The 24260-nt window shown below is 39.1% G+C and overlaps 1 protein-coding gene across 4 annotated transcripts in view; it reads left to right on the top strand.

Annotated features, from left to right (window-relative positions):
- agap3 (ArfGAP with GTPase domain, ankyrin repeat and PH domain 3) overlaps positions 1–24260 on the top strand; it is a 425021-nt gene that overhangs the window by 206244 nt on the left and 194517 nt on the right. For all 4 annotated transcript variants that reach the window (XM_062022533.1, XM_062022534.1, XM_062022532.1 and 1 more), the window contains exon 3: positions 9318–9405. In XM_062022533.1, the coding sequence (XP_061878517.1) occupies positions 9318–9405 (88 nt within the window). The remainder of the gene's footprint in view (positions 1–9317; positions 9406–24260) is intronic.

Genomic DNA, 24260 nt, shown 5'->3' on the forward strand with positions numbered 1-24260 from the left:
CAACATGGCACTGCCATATTTATTATTGAAGTCACAAAGTGCATTATTTTTTAACATGCCTCAAAACAGCAGCTTGGAATTTGGGACATGCTCTCCCTGAGAGAGCATGAGGAGGTTGAGGTGGGCTGGGTTGGGGGGGGTTGAGGTGGGGGGGGGGGTGTAGGGGGTAGCGGGGGGTGTATATTGTAGCGTCCCGGAAGAGTTAGTGCTTGAAGGGGTTCTGGGTATTTGTTCTGTTGTGTTTATGTTGTGTTACGGTGCGGATGTTCTCCCGAAATGTGTTTGTCATTCTTGTTTGGTGTGGGTTCACAGTGTGGCGCATATTTGTAACAGTGTTAAAGTTGTTTATACGGTCACCCTAAGTGTGACCTGTATGGCTGTTGACCAAGTATGTCTTGCATTCACTTGTGTGTGTGAAAAGCCGTAGATATTATGTGATTGGACCGGCACGCAAAGGCAGTGCCTTTATAGTTTATTGGCGCTCTGTACTTCTTCTTAAGTCTGTGTACCACTCTGTACAGCGGCGTTTTAAAAAGTCATACATTTTACTTTTTGAAACCGATACCGATAATTTCCGATATTACATTTTAAAGCATTTATCGGCCGATTATATCGGCAGTCCGATATTATAGGACATCTCTATTGACAACATATGAACGTCACACCCCCACTCAATCGACATATTTTACAATCAAGCAAAAGGCAAAAATGCAATAAACACAGCGAAATATGAACGCCAAGGGTAAAAAAACACACACCTACAATATGATATACCTGATATATCACTGATACATCAGATATAGAACTTTGTTGTAAAAATCTCCTTCCGCGTCTGTCCCTGACACCCGCATTTCAGGCTGGCCGCTCTGGAAACACTCTGTGGAAACGCTCCCCACCCACACTGCTTGGTGCCTCGTCTGAGCTGCTGTGACTTAGATGCCCATAGTAACTAGTATATCATGCAAAAGCGCAGATTACAACCATTGAAATACTTTGTATTGTTCAAGACTTAGTCATTTGAAAACATCACTGCACATCATAATGACAGCTACAGTTTCCATCTTAAAGATCTAGAAAAATTATTTGGGAATGTCCGGCGGGCCTGATTAAAAAGATTAACAGGCCTTAATTTGCCCAGGTCTGCCTTAAATAGTAGTCACAGAGCACGCCATAAAAAGTATTTTTTTTTCCGAAAGATCCATCTTTTTGTGGAGGTCTGTGGTTGAAGGAGGGCTAATCTATGCACACACTCGAAGTGACTTCTTCACATGTAAAGCACATTTCCACAAATCATAAAAGTTAAAAGTAAGGCATTTTTTACTGCAATGAGTACAAGACAAAATTAACTAAACACAGTTAGCTCAACAAAAAATGAAGCACGTCTTACCAGCTTCACAGGCAGTCACGTTCTCCCGTCAAGCAAGCCATCTCCCTCAGTGTGCGCCGCTAACAACAGTCCCCATGCAACCACCGGAGGGAACAATTATGCATACATATTTTTGGCAAAATAAAACAAGCAGGCTTTGAGAATGTTCACACATAGAAAATAAATAGTAGTCGTGAAAAGCAATTTTTCACTCATTACACTAATGAGTAAGACCAGATGTTTTGGTCGTATCTTACAGGGTTGACTGTGACATTTGCTAATGGCGGTGATGCTTGTAACTCAAAATGTTGCTTGTAACTTAAAGAACAACAATTAGCTGCGAGACAGCTCTTATTTCAAAACACTTAAGTTAAAGGGGAACTGCATTTTTTTTTGCAATTTTGCCTATCCTTCACAATCATTATGTAAGACAAGAAAGCAAATGTATTTTTTTAGCATTTTAACTAGAGATGTCTGATAATGGCTTTTATGCCGACATCCGATATTCCGATATTGTCCAACTCTTAATTACCGATTCCGATATCAACCGGTACCGATATATACAGTCGTGGAATTAACACATTATTATGCCTAATTTTGTTGTGATGCCCCGCTGGATGCATTAAACAATGTAACAAGGTTTTCCAAAATAAATCAACTCAAGTTATGGAAAAAAATGCCAACATGGCACTGCCATATTTATTATTGAAGTCACAAAGTGCATTGTTTTTTTTAACATGCCTCAAAACAGCAGCTTGGAATTTGGGACATGCTCTCCCTGAGAGAGCATGAGGAGGTTGAGGTGGGCGGGGTTGAGGGGGGTGGGGGGTGGTTATGGGTGTAACGGGGGGTGTATATTGTAGCGTCCCGGAAGAGTTAGTGCTGCAAGGGGTTCTGGGTATTTGTTCTGTTGTGTTTATGTTGTGTTACGGTGCGGATGTTCTCCCGAAATGTTTTTGTCATTCTTGTTTGGTGTGGGTTCACAGTGTGGCGCATATTTGTAACAGTGTTAAAGTTGTTTATACAGTCACCCTCAGTGTGACCTGTATGGCTGTTGACCAAGTATGCATGCATTCACCTGTGTGTGTGAAAAGCTTTAGATATTATGTGATTGGGCCGGCACGCAAAGGCAGTGCCTTTAAGGTTTATTGGCGCTCTGGACTTCTCCCTACGTCCGTGTACCACTCCGTACAGCGGCGTTTTAAAAAGTCATACATTTTACTTTTTGAAACCGATACCGATAATTTCCGATATCACATTTTAAAGCATTTATCGACCGATAATATCGGCCTGCCGATATTATCGGACATCTCTCCTTTTAACTCGTGTGTAATGTAAATAAAAGTCAGCCTACAATGGAATCAATGGAATGTCCTTTATTGTGCCCGTATAGCCCTCTAAATAACCATCCAAAAACCACCAACAATACTCGATTTCGTGACCAGCTATTAGTGATATTGTTATTGTAAAGCAGACAAACTATTTATAGCGGCGCCGTGATCACAGAGAGCTAACTAGCTTGTGTGGCTATGTTGACATTGTCGCCTGGTGAGCTGCTTTCACGTCTTGGAGCTCGTGAAAATGTATTCTAGATAAAAAATAATGCCTCTCACCTTGATTGTGGAAGGATGACGACATAATCCGACAAGTTGGTACACTTTGACATCCTAGTTCAGGGGTTGGCAACCCAAAATGTTGAAAGAGCCGCATTAGACCAAAAATACAAAAAAGTAATCTGTCTGGAGCCGCAAACATTTTTAGGACTTGTATAAGTGTTATAATGATGGCAACACATGATGTAAGTAGATAATTAGCTATATTAGCCTACTATCAAAATAACTGTCGCAAGCTGACGCAAATCTTCGTTGACAGAAATGTTGAAATGTAATATTTATTCTACACATTTTTACAACATTGGAAAACATTAGTAAAACTTCTCAGAGGGTGAGATAACTTCTGGAAATGACTGTCTTAGAATGATCAAAGGTATGGATGTGTGTGTCCAAGTTAAAGGAAACGGCAGGCTGCCTTCTTCTTATGTATTTATTACAATCTTTGTAAGATAAGTAAAGTTTGCTGTGGTCAGGAACAACATGACTCACAAACAACTATCAGAAATGCAGCCAATTTTACATACAGATAATGTGTCATGAAACATGGACACATAAATTAAACACACAGAGGACATAAGTGACGGAAATTAAATGAACTCAAATGTACCTACAAACGAGGCATAATGATGCAATATGTACATGTGAAGCATAAACACAAACATATTAAACTGTGGGCTTTCTTACAATTAGGAAGGTTTGTGTCATGTTTGTCCTCCTATAGAAAGCATATTACAACAAAAAACACATTTTTTATTCTATTTCCATACATTTTTGGGAAAGCTCCATGGAGCCACCAGGGCGCCACTGAAGAGCCGCATGCGGCTCTAAAGCCGCGGGTTGCCAACCCGGAAATGGTGAAAAAGACACAAAAAAACGCTTGGTTCCACCCTCTTTTTTTAGTGAGGATTATGAGTCATTCTTCATCTAAATGGGAATTTAACAAAATGTTATAAGTCGGCATAAATTGTACAGTAAGTGATGTTGTATTATGTTTGTTGGCTCTCATGAAGTCTGCAGTGAGTAAAAATCAGTAATGTTGTGGGGGGGAGAAGCAAACATTGTGATGACTTTTTTAAATTAAGCATTTATTATATCAATTTATTATATTTATAATTCATTATATTAATTTATTATATTTATTGTATTAAATTAAGCACATGCTTAAAATGAGCAAAATACATAAATATTAAACATTATAAATTTGCTTGTTACTACATTACATATATACTTGCATCATGCACATAACCCCACGTGGTGTAAATCGTAAATAAAAACAAAACAAAATACAATGATTTGCAAATCCTTTTCAACCTATATTCAATTGAATAGACTGCAAAGACAAATACTTAACGTTCGAACTGCAAAACTTAGTTATTTTTTGCATTTGCTCATTTGGAATTTGATGCCTGCAACATGTTTAAAAAAAGCTGGCACAAGTGGCAAATAAGACTGAGAAAGTTGAGGAATGCTCATCAAACACTTTTTTGGAACATCCCACAGGTGAACAGGCTAATTGGGAACAGGTGGGTGCCATGATTGGGTATAAAAGCAGCTTCCATTCAATGCTCAGTCATTCACAAACAAGGATGGGGCGAGGGTCACCACTTTGTGAACAAAGGCGTGAGCAAATTGTCCAACAGTTTAAGAACAACATTTCTCAATGAGCTATTGCAAGGAATTTAGGGATTTCACCATCTACGGTCCCTAATATCATCAAAAGGTTCAGAGAATCTGGAGAAATCACTGCACGTAAGCGATGATATTACAGACCTTCGATCCCTCAGGCGGTACTGCATCAAAAAGCGACATCAGTGTGTAAAGGATATCACCACATGGATTTGCAAATCACACCACAACGTGCCAACTTCACTGGTTTTGGGTTTTGTATATCAGTGTTTCCCATAAACTGCCAAGATACCTGTGGTGGTGGGGGCGTGGCTATGGGCGTGGTCAACATGACATCATCAAGTAATTTGCATAATTTACTACAATGATTTGATTTTCTCTAAAAAGGCTCAAAAAATTTATACTTAATAATTAATAATAACAGTTTTGTTTTAAACGTCCATCCATCCATCCATTTTACAATATAATTACAACACTTTATGTACATATTTATATACAGATTTGAACAATAAGTTATTCACTGAAATATATTTATTAATTGTGGTTCTTACAAAAAATATATCTTATAAAATATAAAAGCTAAAATGTCTCAAAGCTCTGCCCCTTTATTTAGTGCATCTTAAATAATTTAACTTTAGCCTACTACTACAACCATATTATTTACCAGCAACATAAAGTGAAACAGAGGCAGAGGTGTCCTGCCACAGTCAGTAACAAATAAACAGAAAACTGTAGTGGTGGTAGATAGACACAGAGCTTCATCAAACATCTGATCCACTGAACGAAGAGCTCCAAAAATCTTGAACTTTAGACTGCCATCAGTTTTACTCCCTACACTTAACCATGTGTTTCCTACTGCCTGCAGACTTTGCACCCTTTGTTATATACACATGTTGTGTTTCTAATATAAATACATTTAATAAAGTCAAATACAAATAAGGCAACAAGAGAAGTATCCTACACTTCTCTTTTGTAAAGTAAATCTGAACAGCCGATATGGGCATCTACATCAACTATATGGTTTGCCTGAAAAGCTGGAGAGGACAAAAAAAATATATATATATATATATATAATTTTTTTTAAATTTTTTTTAAATTTTTTATTTTTTTAAATTTGTGGCGGACATAATTCTTTCGTGGCGGGCCGCCACAAATAAATGAATGTGTGGGAAACCCTGTATATACAACCTTAATGGAGGTGTTTGGATGTTTTTAAGCGCTTTATAGGCAGAATAGAGCGACAATTTACTCTGGTATGACAGTTTATAGAACGTTCAAATTTGAATTTAAAGTGCATGTACTGTTAATAAATGTGGTATGTTGGCAAGAGTTTGACCTCGGAACAGATTATTTATCTTTCCGAATGTCACAGAGGGGATTGTGTTCATTCTTCGCGGTCCCGCTGTATTCCATAGTTTAAAGAGGGGGAAAATAGTGCTGAGGCAGTGTTTTGGTTTCCCGTGAAGGCGTACCACCAGCGTGCAGGCGGCGCGGCGGTAGTCCTTTTGCGTTGACTCACTGTTTTCACAGCCTACATCTTTTGCTAACTTTGAGCTTATTCGCGCTCATGTAGCGATTGTGTCATCTTGCGCCGCCCCGAACCTCCTCCTAATTAGAACCATACCTGACTTTAGCACACACTAACGATCAGGGCGAAGATGAGGTATGTGGCAGACCCCCCTTCCTTTGTTCCTACTTGGATTGCAGGCTTCACAAGGCCCGCCCCCACCCACCAAAGGCGTTCTGGTCTCGGCACCAGCGAGGGGAAACCACTGCGAAGCCTGCAACCGATCAAATGTATGCAAAGTGACTTTCCTGCTTAATGTTTCAACCTCAGCTCGGCAGCCTGCAAAGAAAGCCTTAAACAAACACGTGTACTTTCCTTTTTGTCCCACTGTGCTCCAAGCTGAGGATTGCTGAGCTTGATGCTTCTCCCTTCCAGGCTGCAGCTGCCTTCTCATTCTATGCCAAAAAAAAAAGTGGTATTTAATGACTTATGCAATTAATCGCGTGTACAAAAGTTTCTCTGGCTCTTGTGCTGATTAAGGCGGCAATGATTACATGCAAACTAGCATACATAGAAAACATAACAAGACAGCATTTCAAGTACAGGAGTGATTAGTTCTTTGAGTTTTGGGTCTACTCTTTAGCACCCCCTGCTGTGCAAACCTGTGTAGGCAGATTACGAAACACGATGCTGGTGGAAAATACACTAACATAATGTGTGTTATGCATTGTACATTATTGCATTAGTATTATTATTTAACCTTGCAATTCATTCCTGTTTTTTATGTTATAAATCAGTGGTTCTCAAACTTTTTCCCCAAGTACCAACTCAAACTTGGCTCTTTAAGTACCACCATTAAAATACTGTAGCATAGTAGGCCTAAGTATTCATTAAAAACAAGACAGAGGTTTTATTTAACAAGTATACCGTACTTAATATGTGTCCTAATAGGTGCCATGTTAGGGTCCTTATACACACATCATAATATTACCCGTTTGTTGAAGCACAGTACATCTGACTATGGTAGCGGTACGGTAATGCGCCGACAGTCAATCAAGCGGTGTGGCTTCGTAGCTTCCCAACGTCGTTCTAAAACATTTTGACAGATTTTTAAACACCGTCATTCTGCAGTCCACACATATTTCTCATGTGTAGTGATGATGTTTGATAAGAAATTATCGAGTTCGAGCCTATTATCGAATCCTCTTATCGAACCGATTCCTTATCGATTCTCTTATCGAGTCCAGATGGGTTGTTGTATATGGAAAAAAACACACAATATTTGGTTTAACAAAATCTCACTTTTATTATATAAGAAATAAATAAATAAATATTGACTGTTACCCCCCTAAAAAAATAAAATAAAATAAATAAATACTGACTGTTGTTACCCAAAGTATATTAAGTGGGATTTTTCATAAAAACAAATATATACAGTAACACAAAAACAACCTGTCTCTGTGATCACTATAGGTGTATACATAATACTACAGTGTTAAATAAAATCAGTCCCTTGGGCACAAAACTGAAAATAATACAGCTCTCCAAAAAGTGCACTTCTGCTGCTATTCGACATAACTGTTTGTTATGATGCTTTGACATTTTTGCACTTTATTTCTTTATTGAAAGAAAATTCTATGAAGAGAAAAGTTGTTTGCAAATGTGGTTACAATGCTAAAAAATGAAAAGTTAAAGCTAAAAAGTAAATACATTTATTGAGTTTTCTTTGTAGGGGGAAATATGTGATTTTATGAGCTAGGCTAGGGAATATAACAACTACACTACCCAGCATGCAACGGGAGTGACGAGCATGCGCGGTAGCCCCGAAAAGTGTTGTTGCATGTCGTCACGCCGGCAGCTAAGAATGAGGTTATGAGCACGCTGTGAAAGTAAACGTCAAGAACTCAGACAACACGCCTCGTCTGCATTATTTATAATTACACAGACAACACATATACAGTGTGATTTTGTTTTGTTTACAAGGAAAGAAAAACAAAAGTTAAAAAAGGGAGATATATGTTGTATATATATGTATGTGCTGCGGTTGCTTTAAGAACGTTGCGACAGCTGCCGTAAAGGAGGTGCGTTGCTAGCCTGGTTGCTATGTTTCCGGTTTGTCGTAAAAGTGTTCGTCATGTGTTTGTACCCTGCTCAAATCTCTCAGTAAAGTTATTCATTGGATTATACCTTTTGTTTTGAACTTTATTACACCTTGGAGCGCTTTTTCCAGTCCATTGTTTTTCCTGCTTTCCCTATCTGCGCCTAATGACTGAGCTACGTGACGTCATTTCTTGTGATGTCTCACGGGGCATTTCTGGTCGGGACGGGATTCGAATAAAGAACCAACTCTTTTTCTTTACTATAGTGGTCTCGATAACGGGTACCGGTTCTCAAAAAGGGATTCGAGTCCGAGGACTCGGTTCTTTTCTTATCGAACAACCGGGAAAACCGGTTTCGAGTATCATCCCTACTTATGTGTGAACGCCATCCGCTGGTCACACTTATCATTATGGTACGCGTATGACGCAGTAAGTCGAATGATGCAGACACATTTGTTACTGGCTTCTGGCTTGCATAATTTGTGTAAGTATGCAAGAAATATTCAAATGTAAATATTTGATACATGTTCATATTGACAAATGTTTTTAGACTGCACTATTCAATTAAGGACACCTATTAGCTAGCTTGTGGGCTATTGTGTGCTAAGCTGTTGTGTAGCTGCTGGCTCCTAGTAGCCTGTAGCCTACCATGTTTACGTTTTGTAGATGTCTTTACGAAAATAGAAGAAAATTACAACCGTGCGTGCTTATTGGAGGACATTTAGAAAAGAACTGGATAGGCTCCAGCCCCGCGCGTCCCCAAGAGGGACAAGCGGTAGAAAATGGCTGGATGGGATAGCTTTCCAGCTTTGCACAAGTATACACGCTGCACGTCGGCTTGTATCAGAACTTATATCAAAGATTTTTTATGCAAGCCGATACTCCTTTTATTTTATTTTTTATTTTGCTGACATGGGATGGGAACACCTCTACCAACAACCAACAGTAACATACTTGGCCAATAAATCTGATTGTGGTTCTGTTGTCGCTCAGCTATTTCTATGGACTCCCTTACTCTGTATGCACTCCGGCGACAAATGTCATTCTGTCATGGCAGTGCATCGACTACACACACTAACGCCGCGCTTATGTGTTTGCTCCTGCAGGGTATTGTGGGAAATCTCTCCAGTGGCAAGTCCGCTTTAGTCCACCGCTACTTGACAGGCACGTACGTGCAGGAGGAGTCTCCCGAAGGTAAGACAACCACAACATCAGATGCACACCGCAAGCTGTTTTAGGTGTTATTTACACCTACTGGACACTTTATTAGGCACACCTTAACAAGGGCTCTGTCATACATTCTTTACTGCTCACGTTTCAATATTTTGTGGTTGTTGCTTGGCAAACTACCACAACAATAAACCTGCTGTTAGACAAATGACAATGGCAATTAAAAAATGATCATCCAAATTGCAGCTGGGGGCCATTTTTTTCCCGCAGCTTGTTCTTTGTGGGTCCTGATCATATTTGGCAACTTCAATTAACTGATCAATAAAGTGATATATATAGGTATATACTAGGGTTGTACTAGTAAAGTACCGCGATACTATTGAATCATAAACGGTACCATACCGCCTCTGAAAAGTACCGTCTCCCTTTTTTTAAATTTGTATTTTATTAATCAATCAATCAATCAATCAATCAATCAATGTTTATTTATATAGCCCTAAATCACAAGTGTCTCAAAGGGCTGTACAAGCCACAACGACATCCTCGGTACAGAGCCCACATACGGGCAAGGAAAACTCACCCCAGTGGGACGTCAATGTGAATGACTATGAGAAACCTTGGAGAGGACCGCATATGTGGGTAACCCCCCCCCTCTAGGGGAGACCGAAAGCAATGGATGTCGAGTGGGTCTGACATAATATTGTGAAAGTCCAACACATCAGCGAAAGTCCAGTCCATGGTGGGGCCAGCAGGAACCATCCCGAGCGGAGACGGGTCAGCAGCGTAGAGATGTCCCCATCTGATGGACAGGCTAGCGGTCCACCCCGGGTTGGGAGCGGAGTAGAAAAGAAAAGAAAAGAAACGGCAGATCAACTGGTCTAAAAAGGGAGTCTATTTAAAGGCTAGAGTATACAAATGAGTTTTAAGATGAGACTTAAATGCTTCTACAGAGGTAGCATCTCTAACTTTTACCGGGAGGGCATTCCATAGTATTGGAGCCCGAATAGAAAACGCTCTATAGCCCGCACACTTTTTTTGGGCTCTGGGAATCACTAATAAGCCGGAGTTCTTTGAACGCAGATTTCTTGCCGGGACATATGGTACAATACAATCGTCAAGATAGGCAGGAGCTTGACCGTGTAGTATTTTATACGTAAGTAGTAAAACCTTAAAGTCGCATCTTAGGTGCACAGGAAGCCAGTGCAAGTGAGCCAGTATAGGCGTAATATGATCAAACTTTCTTGTTTTTGTCAAAAGTCTAGCAGCCGCATTTTGTACCATCTGTAATCTTTTAATGCTAGACATAGGGAGGCCCGAAAACAAAACGTTACAGTAACCGAGACGAGATGTAACGAACGCGTTTTGATACGCTCTAATAAAATATTATGATCAACAGTATCGAAAGCGGCGCTAAGATCAAGAAGCAGCAACATAGATGAAGCATCAGAATCCATCGTTAGCAATAGATCATTAGTCATTTTTGCGAGGGCTGTCTCCGTAGAGTGATTTGCCCTGAAACCGGATTGAAAAGGTTCACAGAGATTGTTAGACGCTAAGTGTTCATTTAGCTGCTGTGCTACAATTTTTTCGAAGATTTTCGAGATAAACGGAAGGTGGGACACCGGCCGGTAGTTTACCAGGAGATCAGGATCGAGGTTAGGTCTTTTGAGTAGAGGATGAATAACCGCTTTTTTGAATGCTAGGGGAACAGTGCCAGAGGAAAGTGATACGTTTATAATATTTAACACTGATGGACCTAATAATACAAAAAGCTCCTTGATAAGTTTCCCAGGAATTGGGTCAAGTAAACATGTTGTTTGTTTTGTCCCATTTACACATTTTGACAATTCCTCCAATGTTATTTCATCAAAGAGAGAGATACTATTTTGGAGGGCGGTATCCGTCGTATATACAGGCATGACGGTGCGCAGTTGTCACGTCATGACATTGCTGTTTTTTACGAGCAGAGGAGCATGTTCGGCAGTGCACAATCACAGAGTACTTAAAAGCAGACACAGTGTGTCGACAGAAAAGGGAGAATGAACGCATTTTGGCTTGAAAACGAACGATAAAGGTGAAGCGATCACACTGAAACATCGCTCTACAAGAGGTGCTTTAAACATGGCTAGCTAGCTAGCGGCTAACGTCCATCTGCAGTCCCCAGTGTTTTAGCTACTTCTAAATCACTAATCCTCGCATTCATGGCGACAAATAAAGTAAGTTGCTTACAAGTATCATCACTGCATGACTAAGAGGATACAATAGCTCGCCGCTAACAGCAAGCGGGTGCTCCTCAATGTAAACAAACGCTGTTAGTGGATCAACACCTGACATCCACTGTAATGATACCATTTACAACAGCGTATCTAGTCAAAACTACAAAGATTACATCTATATTTTTTATCATCACAAAATCTTTTTGTTTTTTTTGTATTTATATTATGTTCATAAACTCAGGAAATATGTCCCCGGACACATGGGGACTTTAAATATGACCAATGTATGATCCTGTAACTACTTGGTATCGGATCGATATCCACATTTGTGGTATCATCCAGGTGGCGACTTGTCTCGGGTGTACCCCGCCTTCCGCCCGAATGCAGCTGAGATAGGCTCCAGCACCCGCCGCGACCCCAAACGGGACAAGCGGTAGAAAATGGATGGATGAATCCAAAACGAACCAGAGTATCCGAACAACAGAAGAATAAGTGATTATTACATTTGAACCGAAGTGTAGATAGAACATGTTTAAACAGAAAATAAGTAGTTATAAACAGTAAATACAAATAGATTAATAATCCCTCATAGTATTGACAAAATAATAGAATGAAAAATGACACAATATGTTACTGCATACGTCAGCAGACACATTACGAGCCTTTGTTTGCTTACTTACTTTATAAAAGACAAGTTGTCTAGTATGTTCACAATTTTATTTGAATGAATGAATGAATGGGTTATACTTGTATAGCGCTTTTCTACTTTCAAGGTACTCAAAGCGCTTTGACAGTATTTCCACATTCACCCATTCACACACTGATGGCGGGAGCTGCCATGCAAGGCGCTAACCAGCAGCCATCAGGAGCAAGGGTGAAGTGTCCTGCCCAAGGACACAACGGACGTGACTAGGATGGTAGAAGGTGGGGATTGAACCCCAGTAACCAGCAACTCTCCGATTGCTGGCCCGGCCACTCTACCAACTTCGCCACGCCGCCCCTATTAAGGACAACATTGTTTTTCAATTGCAATAAGAAACATATGTTTAAAGGACCGTAAGATTTTTTGTTAAAGTAAAGCCAATCATGCCTTTTTTTGTGGTCCCTTTTATCTAGAAAAAAATCAGAAGTATCGAAATACATTTTTGGTACCGGTACCAAAATGTTGGTATCGGAACAACCCTAATGTACTCTATATATGTATATATGATATTTATATATGTAGGTAAAACACTGATTTGCATTGTCACCTATAGCACAAAGTTAAGATGCTGTTTTGTTTGGATAGCTTAGCGTATATTGACCTACATCGGATTGGTTTTAGCATCTTTAATATACAAAATGTGTCAAATTGGGCTCCTTGCTGGAAAAGAGGGAACATGTGTTTTTAACACGCGAAGTCCCAGAGAAGGGTCAATTGACACTTTTACCTAGAAAACACACAAGAGGGTCATTTGACCCCTAGTCCCCCCTGTGGACACTCCTTTTGTTATGAAAATGTGGCTGTTAGTGGCACACGGCAGGGGGCCACTTGAGCCTGTGTGGGGGAGGGGACCTTACAGCTCAAGCTTTAGTTCTGAGGTAGGTTGTGTGTGTTTTTGCAAGGATCAACAGAATGAAGGGATCAACACTCTGACATTTATTGTTAAAAAAAATACAAAACAAAACATATTTACAAAGAATGAAAAAGCAACTGTTTTCCCAGTTTTGGTGTGGAGGGTTGTTGCAGAAGCAATTGTTATTTTTGTGTGCCAAAAATAGTTTTAAAAAAAAAATTTACAAAGAAAAAAGCATATTTACAAAGAATGAAAAACCATGTCCATGTAAACGTGACTGACATACATTTGAGCAGTCACTCACAATCCTGGCACTGCCATTGCTCCTTTCGGCATTTCCCACATGTATAATTTTTCTGTCTACCTAGACAAACTGCCCCTAACAGCCTCATTACCATAACAAAATGAGTGATTAGTGTATTCGGGAAAAGCGTCGGGCCAAATGACCCCTCTCTGGGTCTTCTAGGTAGACAGAAAAATGCTGGGACTTCTAGTGTTAAAGGTGCTTTTTTTTATTTTTTATTTTTTATTAAATAACATGCTTAGATTTTTGATCATGGTGGGTCATTCGCAAACATTCCAACTTTTAGAGCACAATGGAAGCCGCTTCTGAAAGAGCCTTTTTTTCTCTGCACGTGTTTGGTCTAACTTATGGTGCTGAATGTGTCGACACTGGACAAAGCAGGGAGGGAAAAGTTAAACACACAGCACAGTCGTGAGCACAAGAACACTAGCGAAAAAGATATGGGACAGTGAGAAAACATTGCTACATAATTTGAGACTACTCCCAGAAAGATGATGAAAATAAGCAGCAGGAAGTATTTCCAAATGTTTTGCAAATACTATCCAAAACTGTATTCTCGGTGCTATTTTTTCCTTTCTTTGCACTTGTACATTTTCTTGTATACTTATTTATTTACGTCGTGTTGTTTCACTCTAAATAGTCGGTTATTACACACAACAAAATTGGCCCTTTTTGTCTAACAGGTCCTTGTTTTTGGATTTGTTTCTTTTGGTAGTAGTCTGTTTTATATTGACCATACACAAAAAGCCATGTACAGTCGTGGTCAAAAGTTTACATACACTTGTAAAGAACATAATATCATGGCTGTCTTGAGTTTCCAATAATTTCTACAACTTTTTTTTGTCATAGAGTGATTGGAGCACATACTTGACCATATCTGATCACAGAACTTTCCTCCAGAAGGTCTTATCTTTGTCCAGCAATATGTTTGGAGGAGAAAAGGTGAGGCCTTTCATCCCAGGAACACCAAACCTACCGTCAAGCATGGTGGTGGTAGTATTATGCTCTGGGCCTGTTTTGCTGCCAATGGAACTGGTGCTTCACAGAGAGTTAATGGGACAATGAAAAAGGAGGATTACCTCCAAATTCTTCAGGACAACCTAAAATCATCAGCCCGGTGGTTGGGTCTTGGGCGCAGTTGGGTGTTCCGACAGGACAATGACCCCAAACACACGTCAAAAGTGGTAAAGGAATGGCTAAATCAGGCTAAAATTAAGGTTTTAGAATGGCCTTCCCAAAGTCCTGACTTAAACGTGTGGACAATGCTGAAGAAACAAGTCTGTGTCAGAAAACCAACAAATTTAGCTGAACTGCACCAATGTTGTCAAGAGGAGTGGTCAAAAATTCAACCAGAAGCTTGTGGATGTCTACCAAAAGCGCCTTATTGCAGTGAAACTTGCCAAGGGACATGTAACCAAATATTAACATTGCTGTATATATACTTTTGACCCAGCAGATTTGGTCACATTTTCAGTAGACCCATAATAAATTCATAAAAGAACCAAACTTCATGAATGTTTTTTGTGACCAACAAGTATGTGCTCCAATCACTCTATCACAAAAAATAAGAGTTGTAGAAATTATTGGAAACTCACGACAGCCATGACATTATGTTCTTTACAAGTGTATGGAAACTTTTGACCACGACTGAATATAATACACATTTTCGTACAACTACATGTTTGTAATAGAAATGTACACACATGTTTGTGATGGGTCAATTTAAGCAACAAAAACACATGATTAGCTATTTGGGAGCAGGTTGTATTTGAGGACAGAGTCAAAATAAACGCCTACAATTCCAATATTCTGTTCCTAATGCTGTGGCCATCGGAGTGTGTACTGTATTTTCTTCATAATTTTGTTTACCTCTTTTTTTAACATGTTTTTTATCAATACTAATGCACTTGTGAAACACTGATAATCTATAAGATTGGTGAATTTTATTATTGATATTTTTTCTCCACCTGATCATTGCTACCCAAACTATACTTTACATTAATGTTGTTAATATTAGTTCTCCTGATGCTGAATGAGACCTTTTTTTTTTGCCTGACTTTCACTTGCTGCAGCCATATCAGTGAGAACATAATGAAAAAGAGCCCCCCCGGTCCCTCAAAGATGCAGCAGATTCCAGAATTAATTATTTGAAGTGGTTGCAATTTCGCTGAGAAGGAAGTGACTTTTTTGTGAGAAACATCCCGATGTGATTATAGTCATTATCGATGCCCTGAATCAGTCATTCTCAAGCTTTTTTCACCGAGTACCATCTCAGAAAAAATGTGGCTCTCTAAATACCAGCATAATAACCAAGATTAAAATACAGTAGCGTAGTAGGCCTAAATAGTCATTAAAAACAAGGCAGCGGTTTTATTTACCAAGTATACCGTATTTTTCAGACAATAGGGCACACCGGATTATAATGAGCCAATGAGTGGGTCTATTCAGATCTATTTTCATACAAAAGGCGCATTTTTTTCTACATTTAAAACATTTCTTGTGGTCTACATAACATGTGATGGTGGTTCTTTGGTCAAAATGTTGCATAGATTATGTTTTACCGATCAGCTTCAAGGCGTTTTCTGATAGTCTCTTCAGGATGCGCCGTTTTGTGGGCGGTCCTATTACGTTAAAGTTTTGGACTTGGTTCGCTAGCAGCATTTATTGAACAGCCGTCATTCTGCAGTCCACACTTATCTCTTATGTGTGACTGCCATCTACTGGTCACACTTATCATTGCACAAGGTAGCAAATACAATTGCTTCAAGGTCAGTAAGCACAACCAGAATTAATCCGTACATTGTGCGCACCGGGTTATAAGATGTACTGTCGACTTTTGAGGAAAGTGCGTCTTATAGTCCGAAAAATATAGTATTTAATTTTTTTGCCCACGGTAACGTTACACACAGTCTGAACAGTAAGACTGTGTTTAAATTAGGGGGTTGTCGCGATACCAATATTTTGGTACCGTTACCGGTACCAAAATGTATTTCGATACTTTTCGATACTTTTCTAAATAAAGGGGACCACAAAAAAATGCCATTATAGGCTTTATTTTATCAAAAAATCTTACGGTACATTAAACATATGTTTTTTATTGCAACTTTGTCCTTAAATAAAATAGTGAACATACAAGACAACTTGTCTTTTAGTATTAAGTAAGCAAACAAAGGCTCCTAATTTAGCTGCTGACATATGCAGTAACATATTGTGTCTTTTCTCATTCTATTAATTTGTCAAAATTATTAAGGACAAGCTGTAAAAATGGATTATTAAGCTACTTGTTCATTTACTGTTAATATATGCTTACTTTCTCCTTCAACATGTTCTTTCTACACTTCTGTTAAAATGTAATAATCACTTATTCTTCTGTTGTTTGGATGCTTTACATTAGTTTTGGATGATACCACAAATTTGGGTATCAATCCGATACCAAGTCGTTACAGGATCATACATTGGTCATAATTTAAGTCCAGGGACGTATTTCCTGAGTTTACAAACATAGTATGAATTTAAAAAAAAGTAAAAAAGATTTTGTGATACCAAAAAATATCGATGTAATCATAGAAGTATCGACTAGATACGCTCTTGTACCGGTTTTCACTGGTACTTTTTAGAGGCGGTATATCACGGTACTATACTATACCGTACAAACCTAGTTTGAATATAGGAAAATAAAACACTGTACTTTAATCAAGTGATTCTTTGGCGCTACCACTAGATGGAGCCTGTGTACCACTGGTGGCACACGTACCACAGTTTGAGAATACTTACCCTCAATGGTGCATGGGCAAAAAATTCAGCAATATCTCTCATGATGAAATACAATATTATGGTACTAGCATTTATACTGGGGGAAGAAAAGAACTCCATCGTGGTGGTGTTTTTTTTCCTTTTTGCTAAGATATACAGTGTATGAGAAAAGCAAAGAAAAAAAACAGCACCGGGGTGTGTTGCTATGGCAACAGTGAACCAAGTGAGCGCCATCGGATTGTGGCTCGGTGTCAAGGTCTGAGCATCCGTGTAAGCATGGCCCACCTCAGCTGGCCTGCGAGGTCGCCACCCCTTTTTTTATTTGATGGTAACGCAACAGAACCTATAAGACACTAGCGCCCCTGCATTATTACGCAACACAGAACAGTCTCAGTTTTGGCTTCCATTCAATTCCTACCATGCCATCCTCCGTCTTTCATTCTCTCTGAAATCCAACAGACACTCTCTACCGCGGCCCTTTTGTCCGACTCGTCAAAAGCGGCGTGAAAGCAGGCGTCCACTGCTCGGGTGCGAGGATCTGTCGCTGTTACACAACAATCGCTCAGGCTGACAGATTCTGGCGCTTGCCAGGCAGCGCTGAAGTGGACTTAGCAGAACCACGGCTCAAGTGGACGCTTTTACTCGCTGAGAGAATGGAGGCGTTTACGCCGGACGCTTGATTATGCAATCTGACAGCGTGCAACTATTTCTTCCCACAGGTAATTAGAAATGATTGGTTCTCGGGACCAAGTGTTGCCACCATAGCCTGTTATTATTTCAGACAATTATTTAAGTCACATTATTAACAGCCATAGTATTGTAAAACTCTATTAGCCGCTATAAACTCAAATAATGTAAACCGTTTTGCAGAGTAGTGCTGTCACCTGGTGGCGTTTTTGTTATAATTATATATAATTAATAAAATAATTATTTTTCGGACCATAGGGCGCACCAGATTATAAGGCGCATTAAATGAGTTATATCATAATTTTTTCTAAATTTAAAACACTTCCTTGTGGTCTACATAACATGTGATGGTGGTTCTTTGGTCAAAATGTTGCATAGATTATGTTTTACAGATCATCTTCAAGTCACTTTCTGAGCATCTCTTCAGGATGCACTGTTTTGTGGGCAGTCTTATTTACGTGGCTCACCTTCGACAGCATCTTCTCCTCGTCATCTTTGTTGTAGCGGTGTAGCGTGCAAGGACGGGAGTGGAAGAAGTGTCAGACGATGGAGCTAACTGTTTTAATGACATTCAGACTTTACTTCAATCAATAACGAAGCAGCATCTTCTCATCCGTGGCTCAGTAGTGCAACAACAACGCCGGAAATATGTCCCGTGAAAAACCGTCTGACCAGAACTCTCTAATAACTAAAGTTCCGTGGGTGAATTATGTAAACCCACTACAGTTTTAGTGCTTTGATAGCTAGTCTAGTGACAGATATAAGTAAGAACTTTACGCTACTTTGTATTAGAAATGGTAGCAGCGGAAGATGATTGCCACATAAGAAGGTAGAAAAAAAGAAGAAGTTTATGACTACGGTGTCGCCATGGACTACAATGGCGGGCACGTGCACATTTTCAGGACTGTTGCAGATCGCAAATACACATCAGCAGGTACCAGGTGGTAAGAAAAGTTGGTTTTGTATAATATTGCGAATCAAAACGCCAGGTAATATGTCTGCTAATAGGTGCCATTTTGCAGTCCTTATACACACACCTTAATTATACTCGTATGTTTAATGCGCCGACAATCCATCAAGCGGTGCGGCTTCATAACTTACCGAAGTCGTACTAAAAACATTTTGACAGATTTTTGAGCGCCGTGTGTAATGTTCTATATTCTCAATGGAACATTTAAAGTTTTGGTGTTGTTTACTGGCGTCATCTTGCAGTTTACACCTATCTCTTATGTATCTCTTATGTATGACTGCCATCTACTACTACGTCTATTAGGCACACCGGGTTCTAAGGCGCACTGTTCATTTTTGAGAAAATTAAAGGATTTTAAGTGCGCCTTATAGTCCGAAAAATACGGAAATTGTATTGCTCGTATTGTTGCACTGATCAACTGCACATTTGCCAATGTTGCACTAAGCGCCATGTCTGGTTCTATGGTTGCCATCACAGTTTTTCTCAATGCAATTTTGTGATGACATCTCAAAAATGCAAACTATCCGTAATAGAACACTTAATAGAACAATGCAATGCACCACATACATCTCCTAAACAGCATTTATGCATAGCATACATGCGTAAAAAGAAGTAAACCTCCGTAAAATACAGCTAAATAAAAGTAAATTAAGTACAACTGCTATTGTACTGATCAGCTGGTTCTTTAGTTTTCGTCACACTTTTTTCTAAATACAATCCACGGTGCAGTTTTGCGGTGACACCACAAAAAGACAGAAAAGGCAGAATAAAATGCAAAATAGTCACAATAAAACACGTAGTCCTAACTGCAACGACGTCTGATGTAATTCGGTGTCCTGTGTGTAGCATTTTGTTTCTTTATACAAGTGTAAAAAGAACATACATAATTCGATTCTACGATAATAAATACAAAACAATTGTAATGAATAATTGATGTACGGCAAACACACCATCATTCTTGCATCTCATACAAGTGTAAGAAGATGTGCAAGTAATGTAAATAACTACGGAAAAATACAGCTAAATAAAAAACTAGACAGGAATGTGTTTTGCAGAGTGATACAATCACCTAGTGGCGTTTGGATTAATTGTATTGCTCATGTTGTACTGATCAACCACTCACTTGCCTATGTTGCAAATAGGCCTGGCCCTAACACATTTTGCTTGACGATGTATTGACCTTCAAATTATTGTTGATAAACGATATTATTGCCATTATTTTTTATGAGACCATATCAACCAGTGATGTAATGATAATACATAATAATAATGCAGGTATATACTTACAAATGCAATAAACGTGTATTTCTTGTGTATTTTAACATTGTTATTGAAATGAAAACGTTTAAATCTCCAAGTTAAATAAACAAATAATAACAATACATTATACTTTGTTTGTTAGCAACACTTTGCACCTATATAATATCATTAATTAATAACATATCTTGAGGATGTGGATGGGGGGCTAAAATATTAACAACCATAACAATAAATGAAATAGTAATCTATTGTTACTACCACAGTTTTCCTTAATGCAATCACTCCTACCATCTTGTAATGACCCAATCCAAAATAGTAACTACACATAGAATACTTAATAGAACAATGTAGAGCACATCATAGCATGCTTGCATCTCTTACATGAGTAAAAATAAGTAAAGCACTATAAAATACAGCTAAATAAAACAAAATTAAGTAAAACTACTGTTGTACTAATTAGTCGGACACTTGCTTATGACACATTAAAGGCCGTTTCTGGATCTATGGTTTTCCTCACACTCTTTCTTGATGCAGTGACATCACAAAAAACCAAAGCCAAATAAATTGCAGAATACTCATAATAAAACACGAGACTTAACTACAACAACTGATATAATGCAATGTCTTATTTATAAGATTTTTAAATCTCATACAAGTGTAAAAAGAAGTTAATACAAAACCCAAAACCAGTGAAGTTGGCACTTTGTGTAAATCGTAAATAAAAACAAAATACAATGATTTGCATCCATTAAAAAGACTTTGCTTGGATGGCAACATATGTTGCTTCAAAACCTGTATGTACCTTTCAGCATTAATGGCGCCTTCACAGATGTGTAAGTTACCCATGTCTTGGGCACTAATACACCCCCATACCATCACAGATGCTGGCTTTTCAACTTTGCGCCTAGAACAGTCCGGTTCTTTTCCCCTTTGGTCCGGAGGACACGACGTCCACAGTTTCCAAAAACAATTTGAAATGTGGACTCGTCAGACCACAGAACACTTTTCCACTTTGCATCACTCCATCTTAGATGAGCTCAGGCCCAGCGAAGCCGGCGGCGTTTTTGGGTGTTGTTGATAAATGGCTTTCGCTTTGCATAGTAGAGTTTTAACTTGCACTTACAGATGTAGCAACAAAATGTAGTTACTGACAGTGGTTTTCTGAGGTGTTCCTGAGCCCATGTGGTGATATCCTTTACACACTGATGTCGCTTTTTGATGCAGTACCGCATGAGGGATCGAAGGTCAAGGCCTTGCCGCTGACATGCAGTGATTTCTCCAGATTCTCTGAACCTTTTGATGATATTACGGACCGTAGATGGTGAAATCTCGAAATTCCTTGCAATAGCTGGTTGAGAAATGTTGTTCTTAAACTGTTGGACAATTTGCTCACGCATTTGTTCACAAAGTGGTGACCCTCGCCCCATCCTTCTTTGTGAATGACAGAGCATTTCATGGAAGCTGCTTTTATACCCAATCATGGCACCCACCTGTTCCCAATTAGCCTGTTCACCTGTGGGATGTTCCAAATAAGTGTTTGATGAGCATTCCTCAACTTTCTCAGTCGTTTTTGCCACTTGTGCCAGCTTTTTTGAAACTTGTTGCAGGCATCAAATTCCAAATTAGGTAATATTTGCAAAAAATAACAAAGTTTACCAATTCGAACGTTAAGTATCTTGTCTTTGCAGTCTATTCAATTGAATATAGGTTGAAAAGGATTTGCAAATCATTGTATTCTGTTTTTATTTACGATTTACACAATGTTACAACTTCGCTGGTTTTGGGTTTTGTATTTAAATTAAAAAAACTTTTTTTTTTAATGCTACAAATGCTCTCCCCTTTTTAATTCATATCCTAATCCTCCGAAGACACCCCCCTTCCCTTTAACAGACTAGAATATTAAATTTTGTCCATTTACTCTCGTCAAAGGCGAGCGTTTTTCTTCTTTTTAGGACCGTCAGCCCCCTTGCAGCGCTCTCGTTTAATTCTTCATTTTAAAAAAAAATGTTTTAAATCACCACAGGATTGCAACCCGCTTCAGTGAGATCGGATCGACTGTGCTTTTATCTAATATGCATTTTATATTTCACGTAACGGGAAATGAAGAAAGTGTAGATGCTGACCTCAGGCCGTCGACTTCTGCACAACCTAATGAGATCCAATATGAGAGAGAGAACTCTGACTTTTGTAACTAAAGACACCACTTAGCAATATTTTTTTACTGTAGTTTGCGTCATAACGGGAGCTATTTTTGATCTGATGCCTAATTAACTAATTGAGTCATTGAAAACACAATAAACAGTTCAATAAAATTGGAACAAGGATTGACTGGCTGTCGAGTGCATTCCAGACCCCTAGGGGGCACTAATAAAAACCCTTGTAGCCAATCAAAATACTGAAGAAAATAATTTCCCCGGAAAAGACACACCAGACAATTGCAAAGACTTTTGGATGCGTGCGTCAGTTGGAGGTAGTTCAGGTGCCGAGGCGTCACGAGCTGATGAGCGTGGATGTCAGGGAACTTGTGTGCCATTGCGGTGACTTTGTCGCTCCAGCGCCTCCCGCAGCAGCTGTGCATCAGACACGCTAAATTGCAATTCCTCGCCCACGTAATTGGCTCCGGAGAGACCCGGCTTTCCTGTCAGTGCACCGTTGTGACGGCGCTCAGGGAGGAGCTTCACTTCAAATCGCAGTCCCAAACTTTTTTATGAGGTCACGCTGTGTTGTTGTATTAAAGAGTTATCACGCACGCATACACATTGATTTTTAAGGGGGAAGATGTGTTGTCGTGTTGCTACGTGGCGCCCCACCTAGTGGCTGGAAAATGGTATTCCAGGCAAGACGGTTATCTAATGTGAAGTGTGGAGGCTCACCTTGACAATCTTTATTTACAAACAGGCGGTAAAGTTTTCATTTGCTTGGAGTTATTTATTTTGTGAACCGTAATCAACTTCATGTGCACACTGTAACGGTGATTCTCCAACTGTGCGCACAGGCGCCATCTAGTGGTGCACCGAAGAATCACTTGATTAAAGTTCAGTGTTTTATTTTCCTATATTCAAACTAGGGTTGTACGATATACCGGTACTATGTAGTGGCCTTCCAGCAATTTCCCATCTTTAAAATATGTTTACTTTCACAAATATTATATTTGTTTGTTATTGTTGCACATTGAGGTCATATAAAAGAGACAAACCGACAAAACTCCAGGTATTGTTGTTGACACACAAATGATAAAAACGTGACCATTGGAAAGTCTTCACCCAAAAATCTGATCAAAACTAAAGCTACACATGCTTCACTACACACCGTAGCTCAGCGGCGTCACAATGTAAACAAACGCCATGGGTGGATCTACACCTGACATCCACTGTAATGATACCAAGTACAGGAGGGTATCTAGTCGATACTAGTATGATTACATCAATATTTTTTAGCCTCACAAAATCTTTTTTCTTTTTAAAAAAAATTGATATGATGTTTGGGTGGTATAGCTCGGTTGGTAGAGTGGCCGTGCCAGCAACTTGAAGGTTGCAGGTTCGATCCCCGCTTCCGCCATCCTAGTCACTGCCGTTGTGTCCTTGGGCAAGACACTTTACCCACCTGCTCCCAGTGCCACCCACACTGGATTAAATGTAACTTAGATATTGGGTTTCACTATGTAAAGCGCTTTGAGTCACTAGAGAAAAAGCGCTATATAAATATAATTCACTTCACTTCACTTATAAACTCAGGAAAAACTGAGTTTTGGTACCGGTACCAAAATATTGGTATTGGGACAACACTAATTCAAACACAGTGTTACTGTTCAAACCGTGTAATGTAACAGTGGCCAAAAATAATAAATATACTTGTTGAATAAAACCTCTGCCTTGTGTTTACTGAATAATGAATACTTAGGCCTACTACGCTTCTGTATTTTAATGTTGGTCATTATGGTGGTGCTTGGCGTAAAAAGTTTGAGAACCACTGCTGTGTAAGATAATGGTTTGGTCAGAACGAGGAATTACAAGATTTTACAATGTTTTTCTGAATCCAAAAGTAACATTGATTATGATGATTATTATTATGAACAATAATGATGATAGGAATAATAATAATAATAATTGCTGTTATTATTATTCCTCATCTCC

This window comes from Entelurus aequoreus, linkage group LG16 (assembly GCF_033978785.1).
Source record: "Entelurus aequoreus isolate RoL-2023_Sb linkage group LG16, RoL_Eaeq_v1.1, whole genome shotgun sequence".
NCBI classification, from domain to species: Eukaryota; Metazoa; Chordata; class Actinopteri; order Syngnathiformes; family Syngnathidae; genus Entelurus; species Entelurus aequoreus.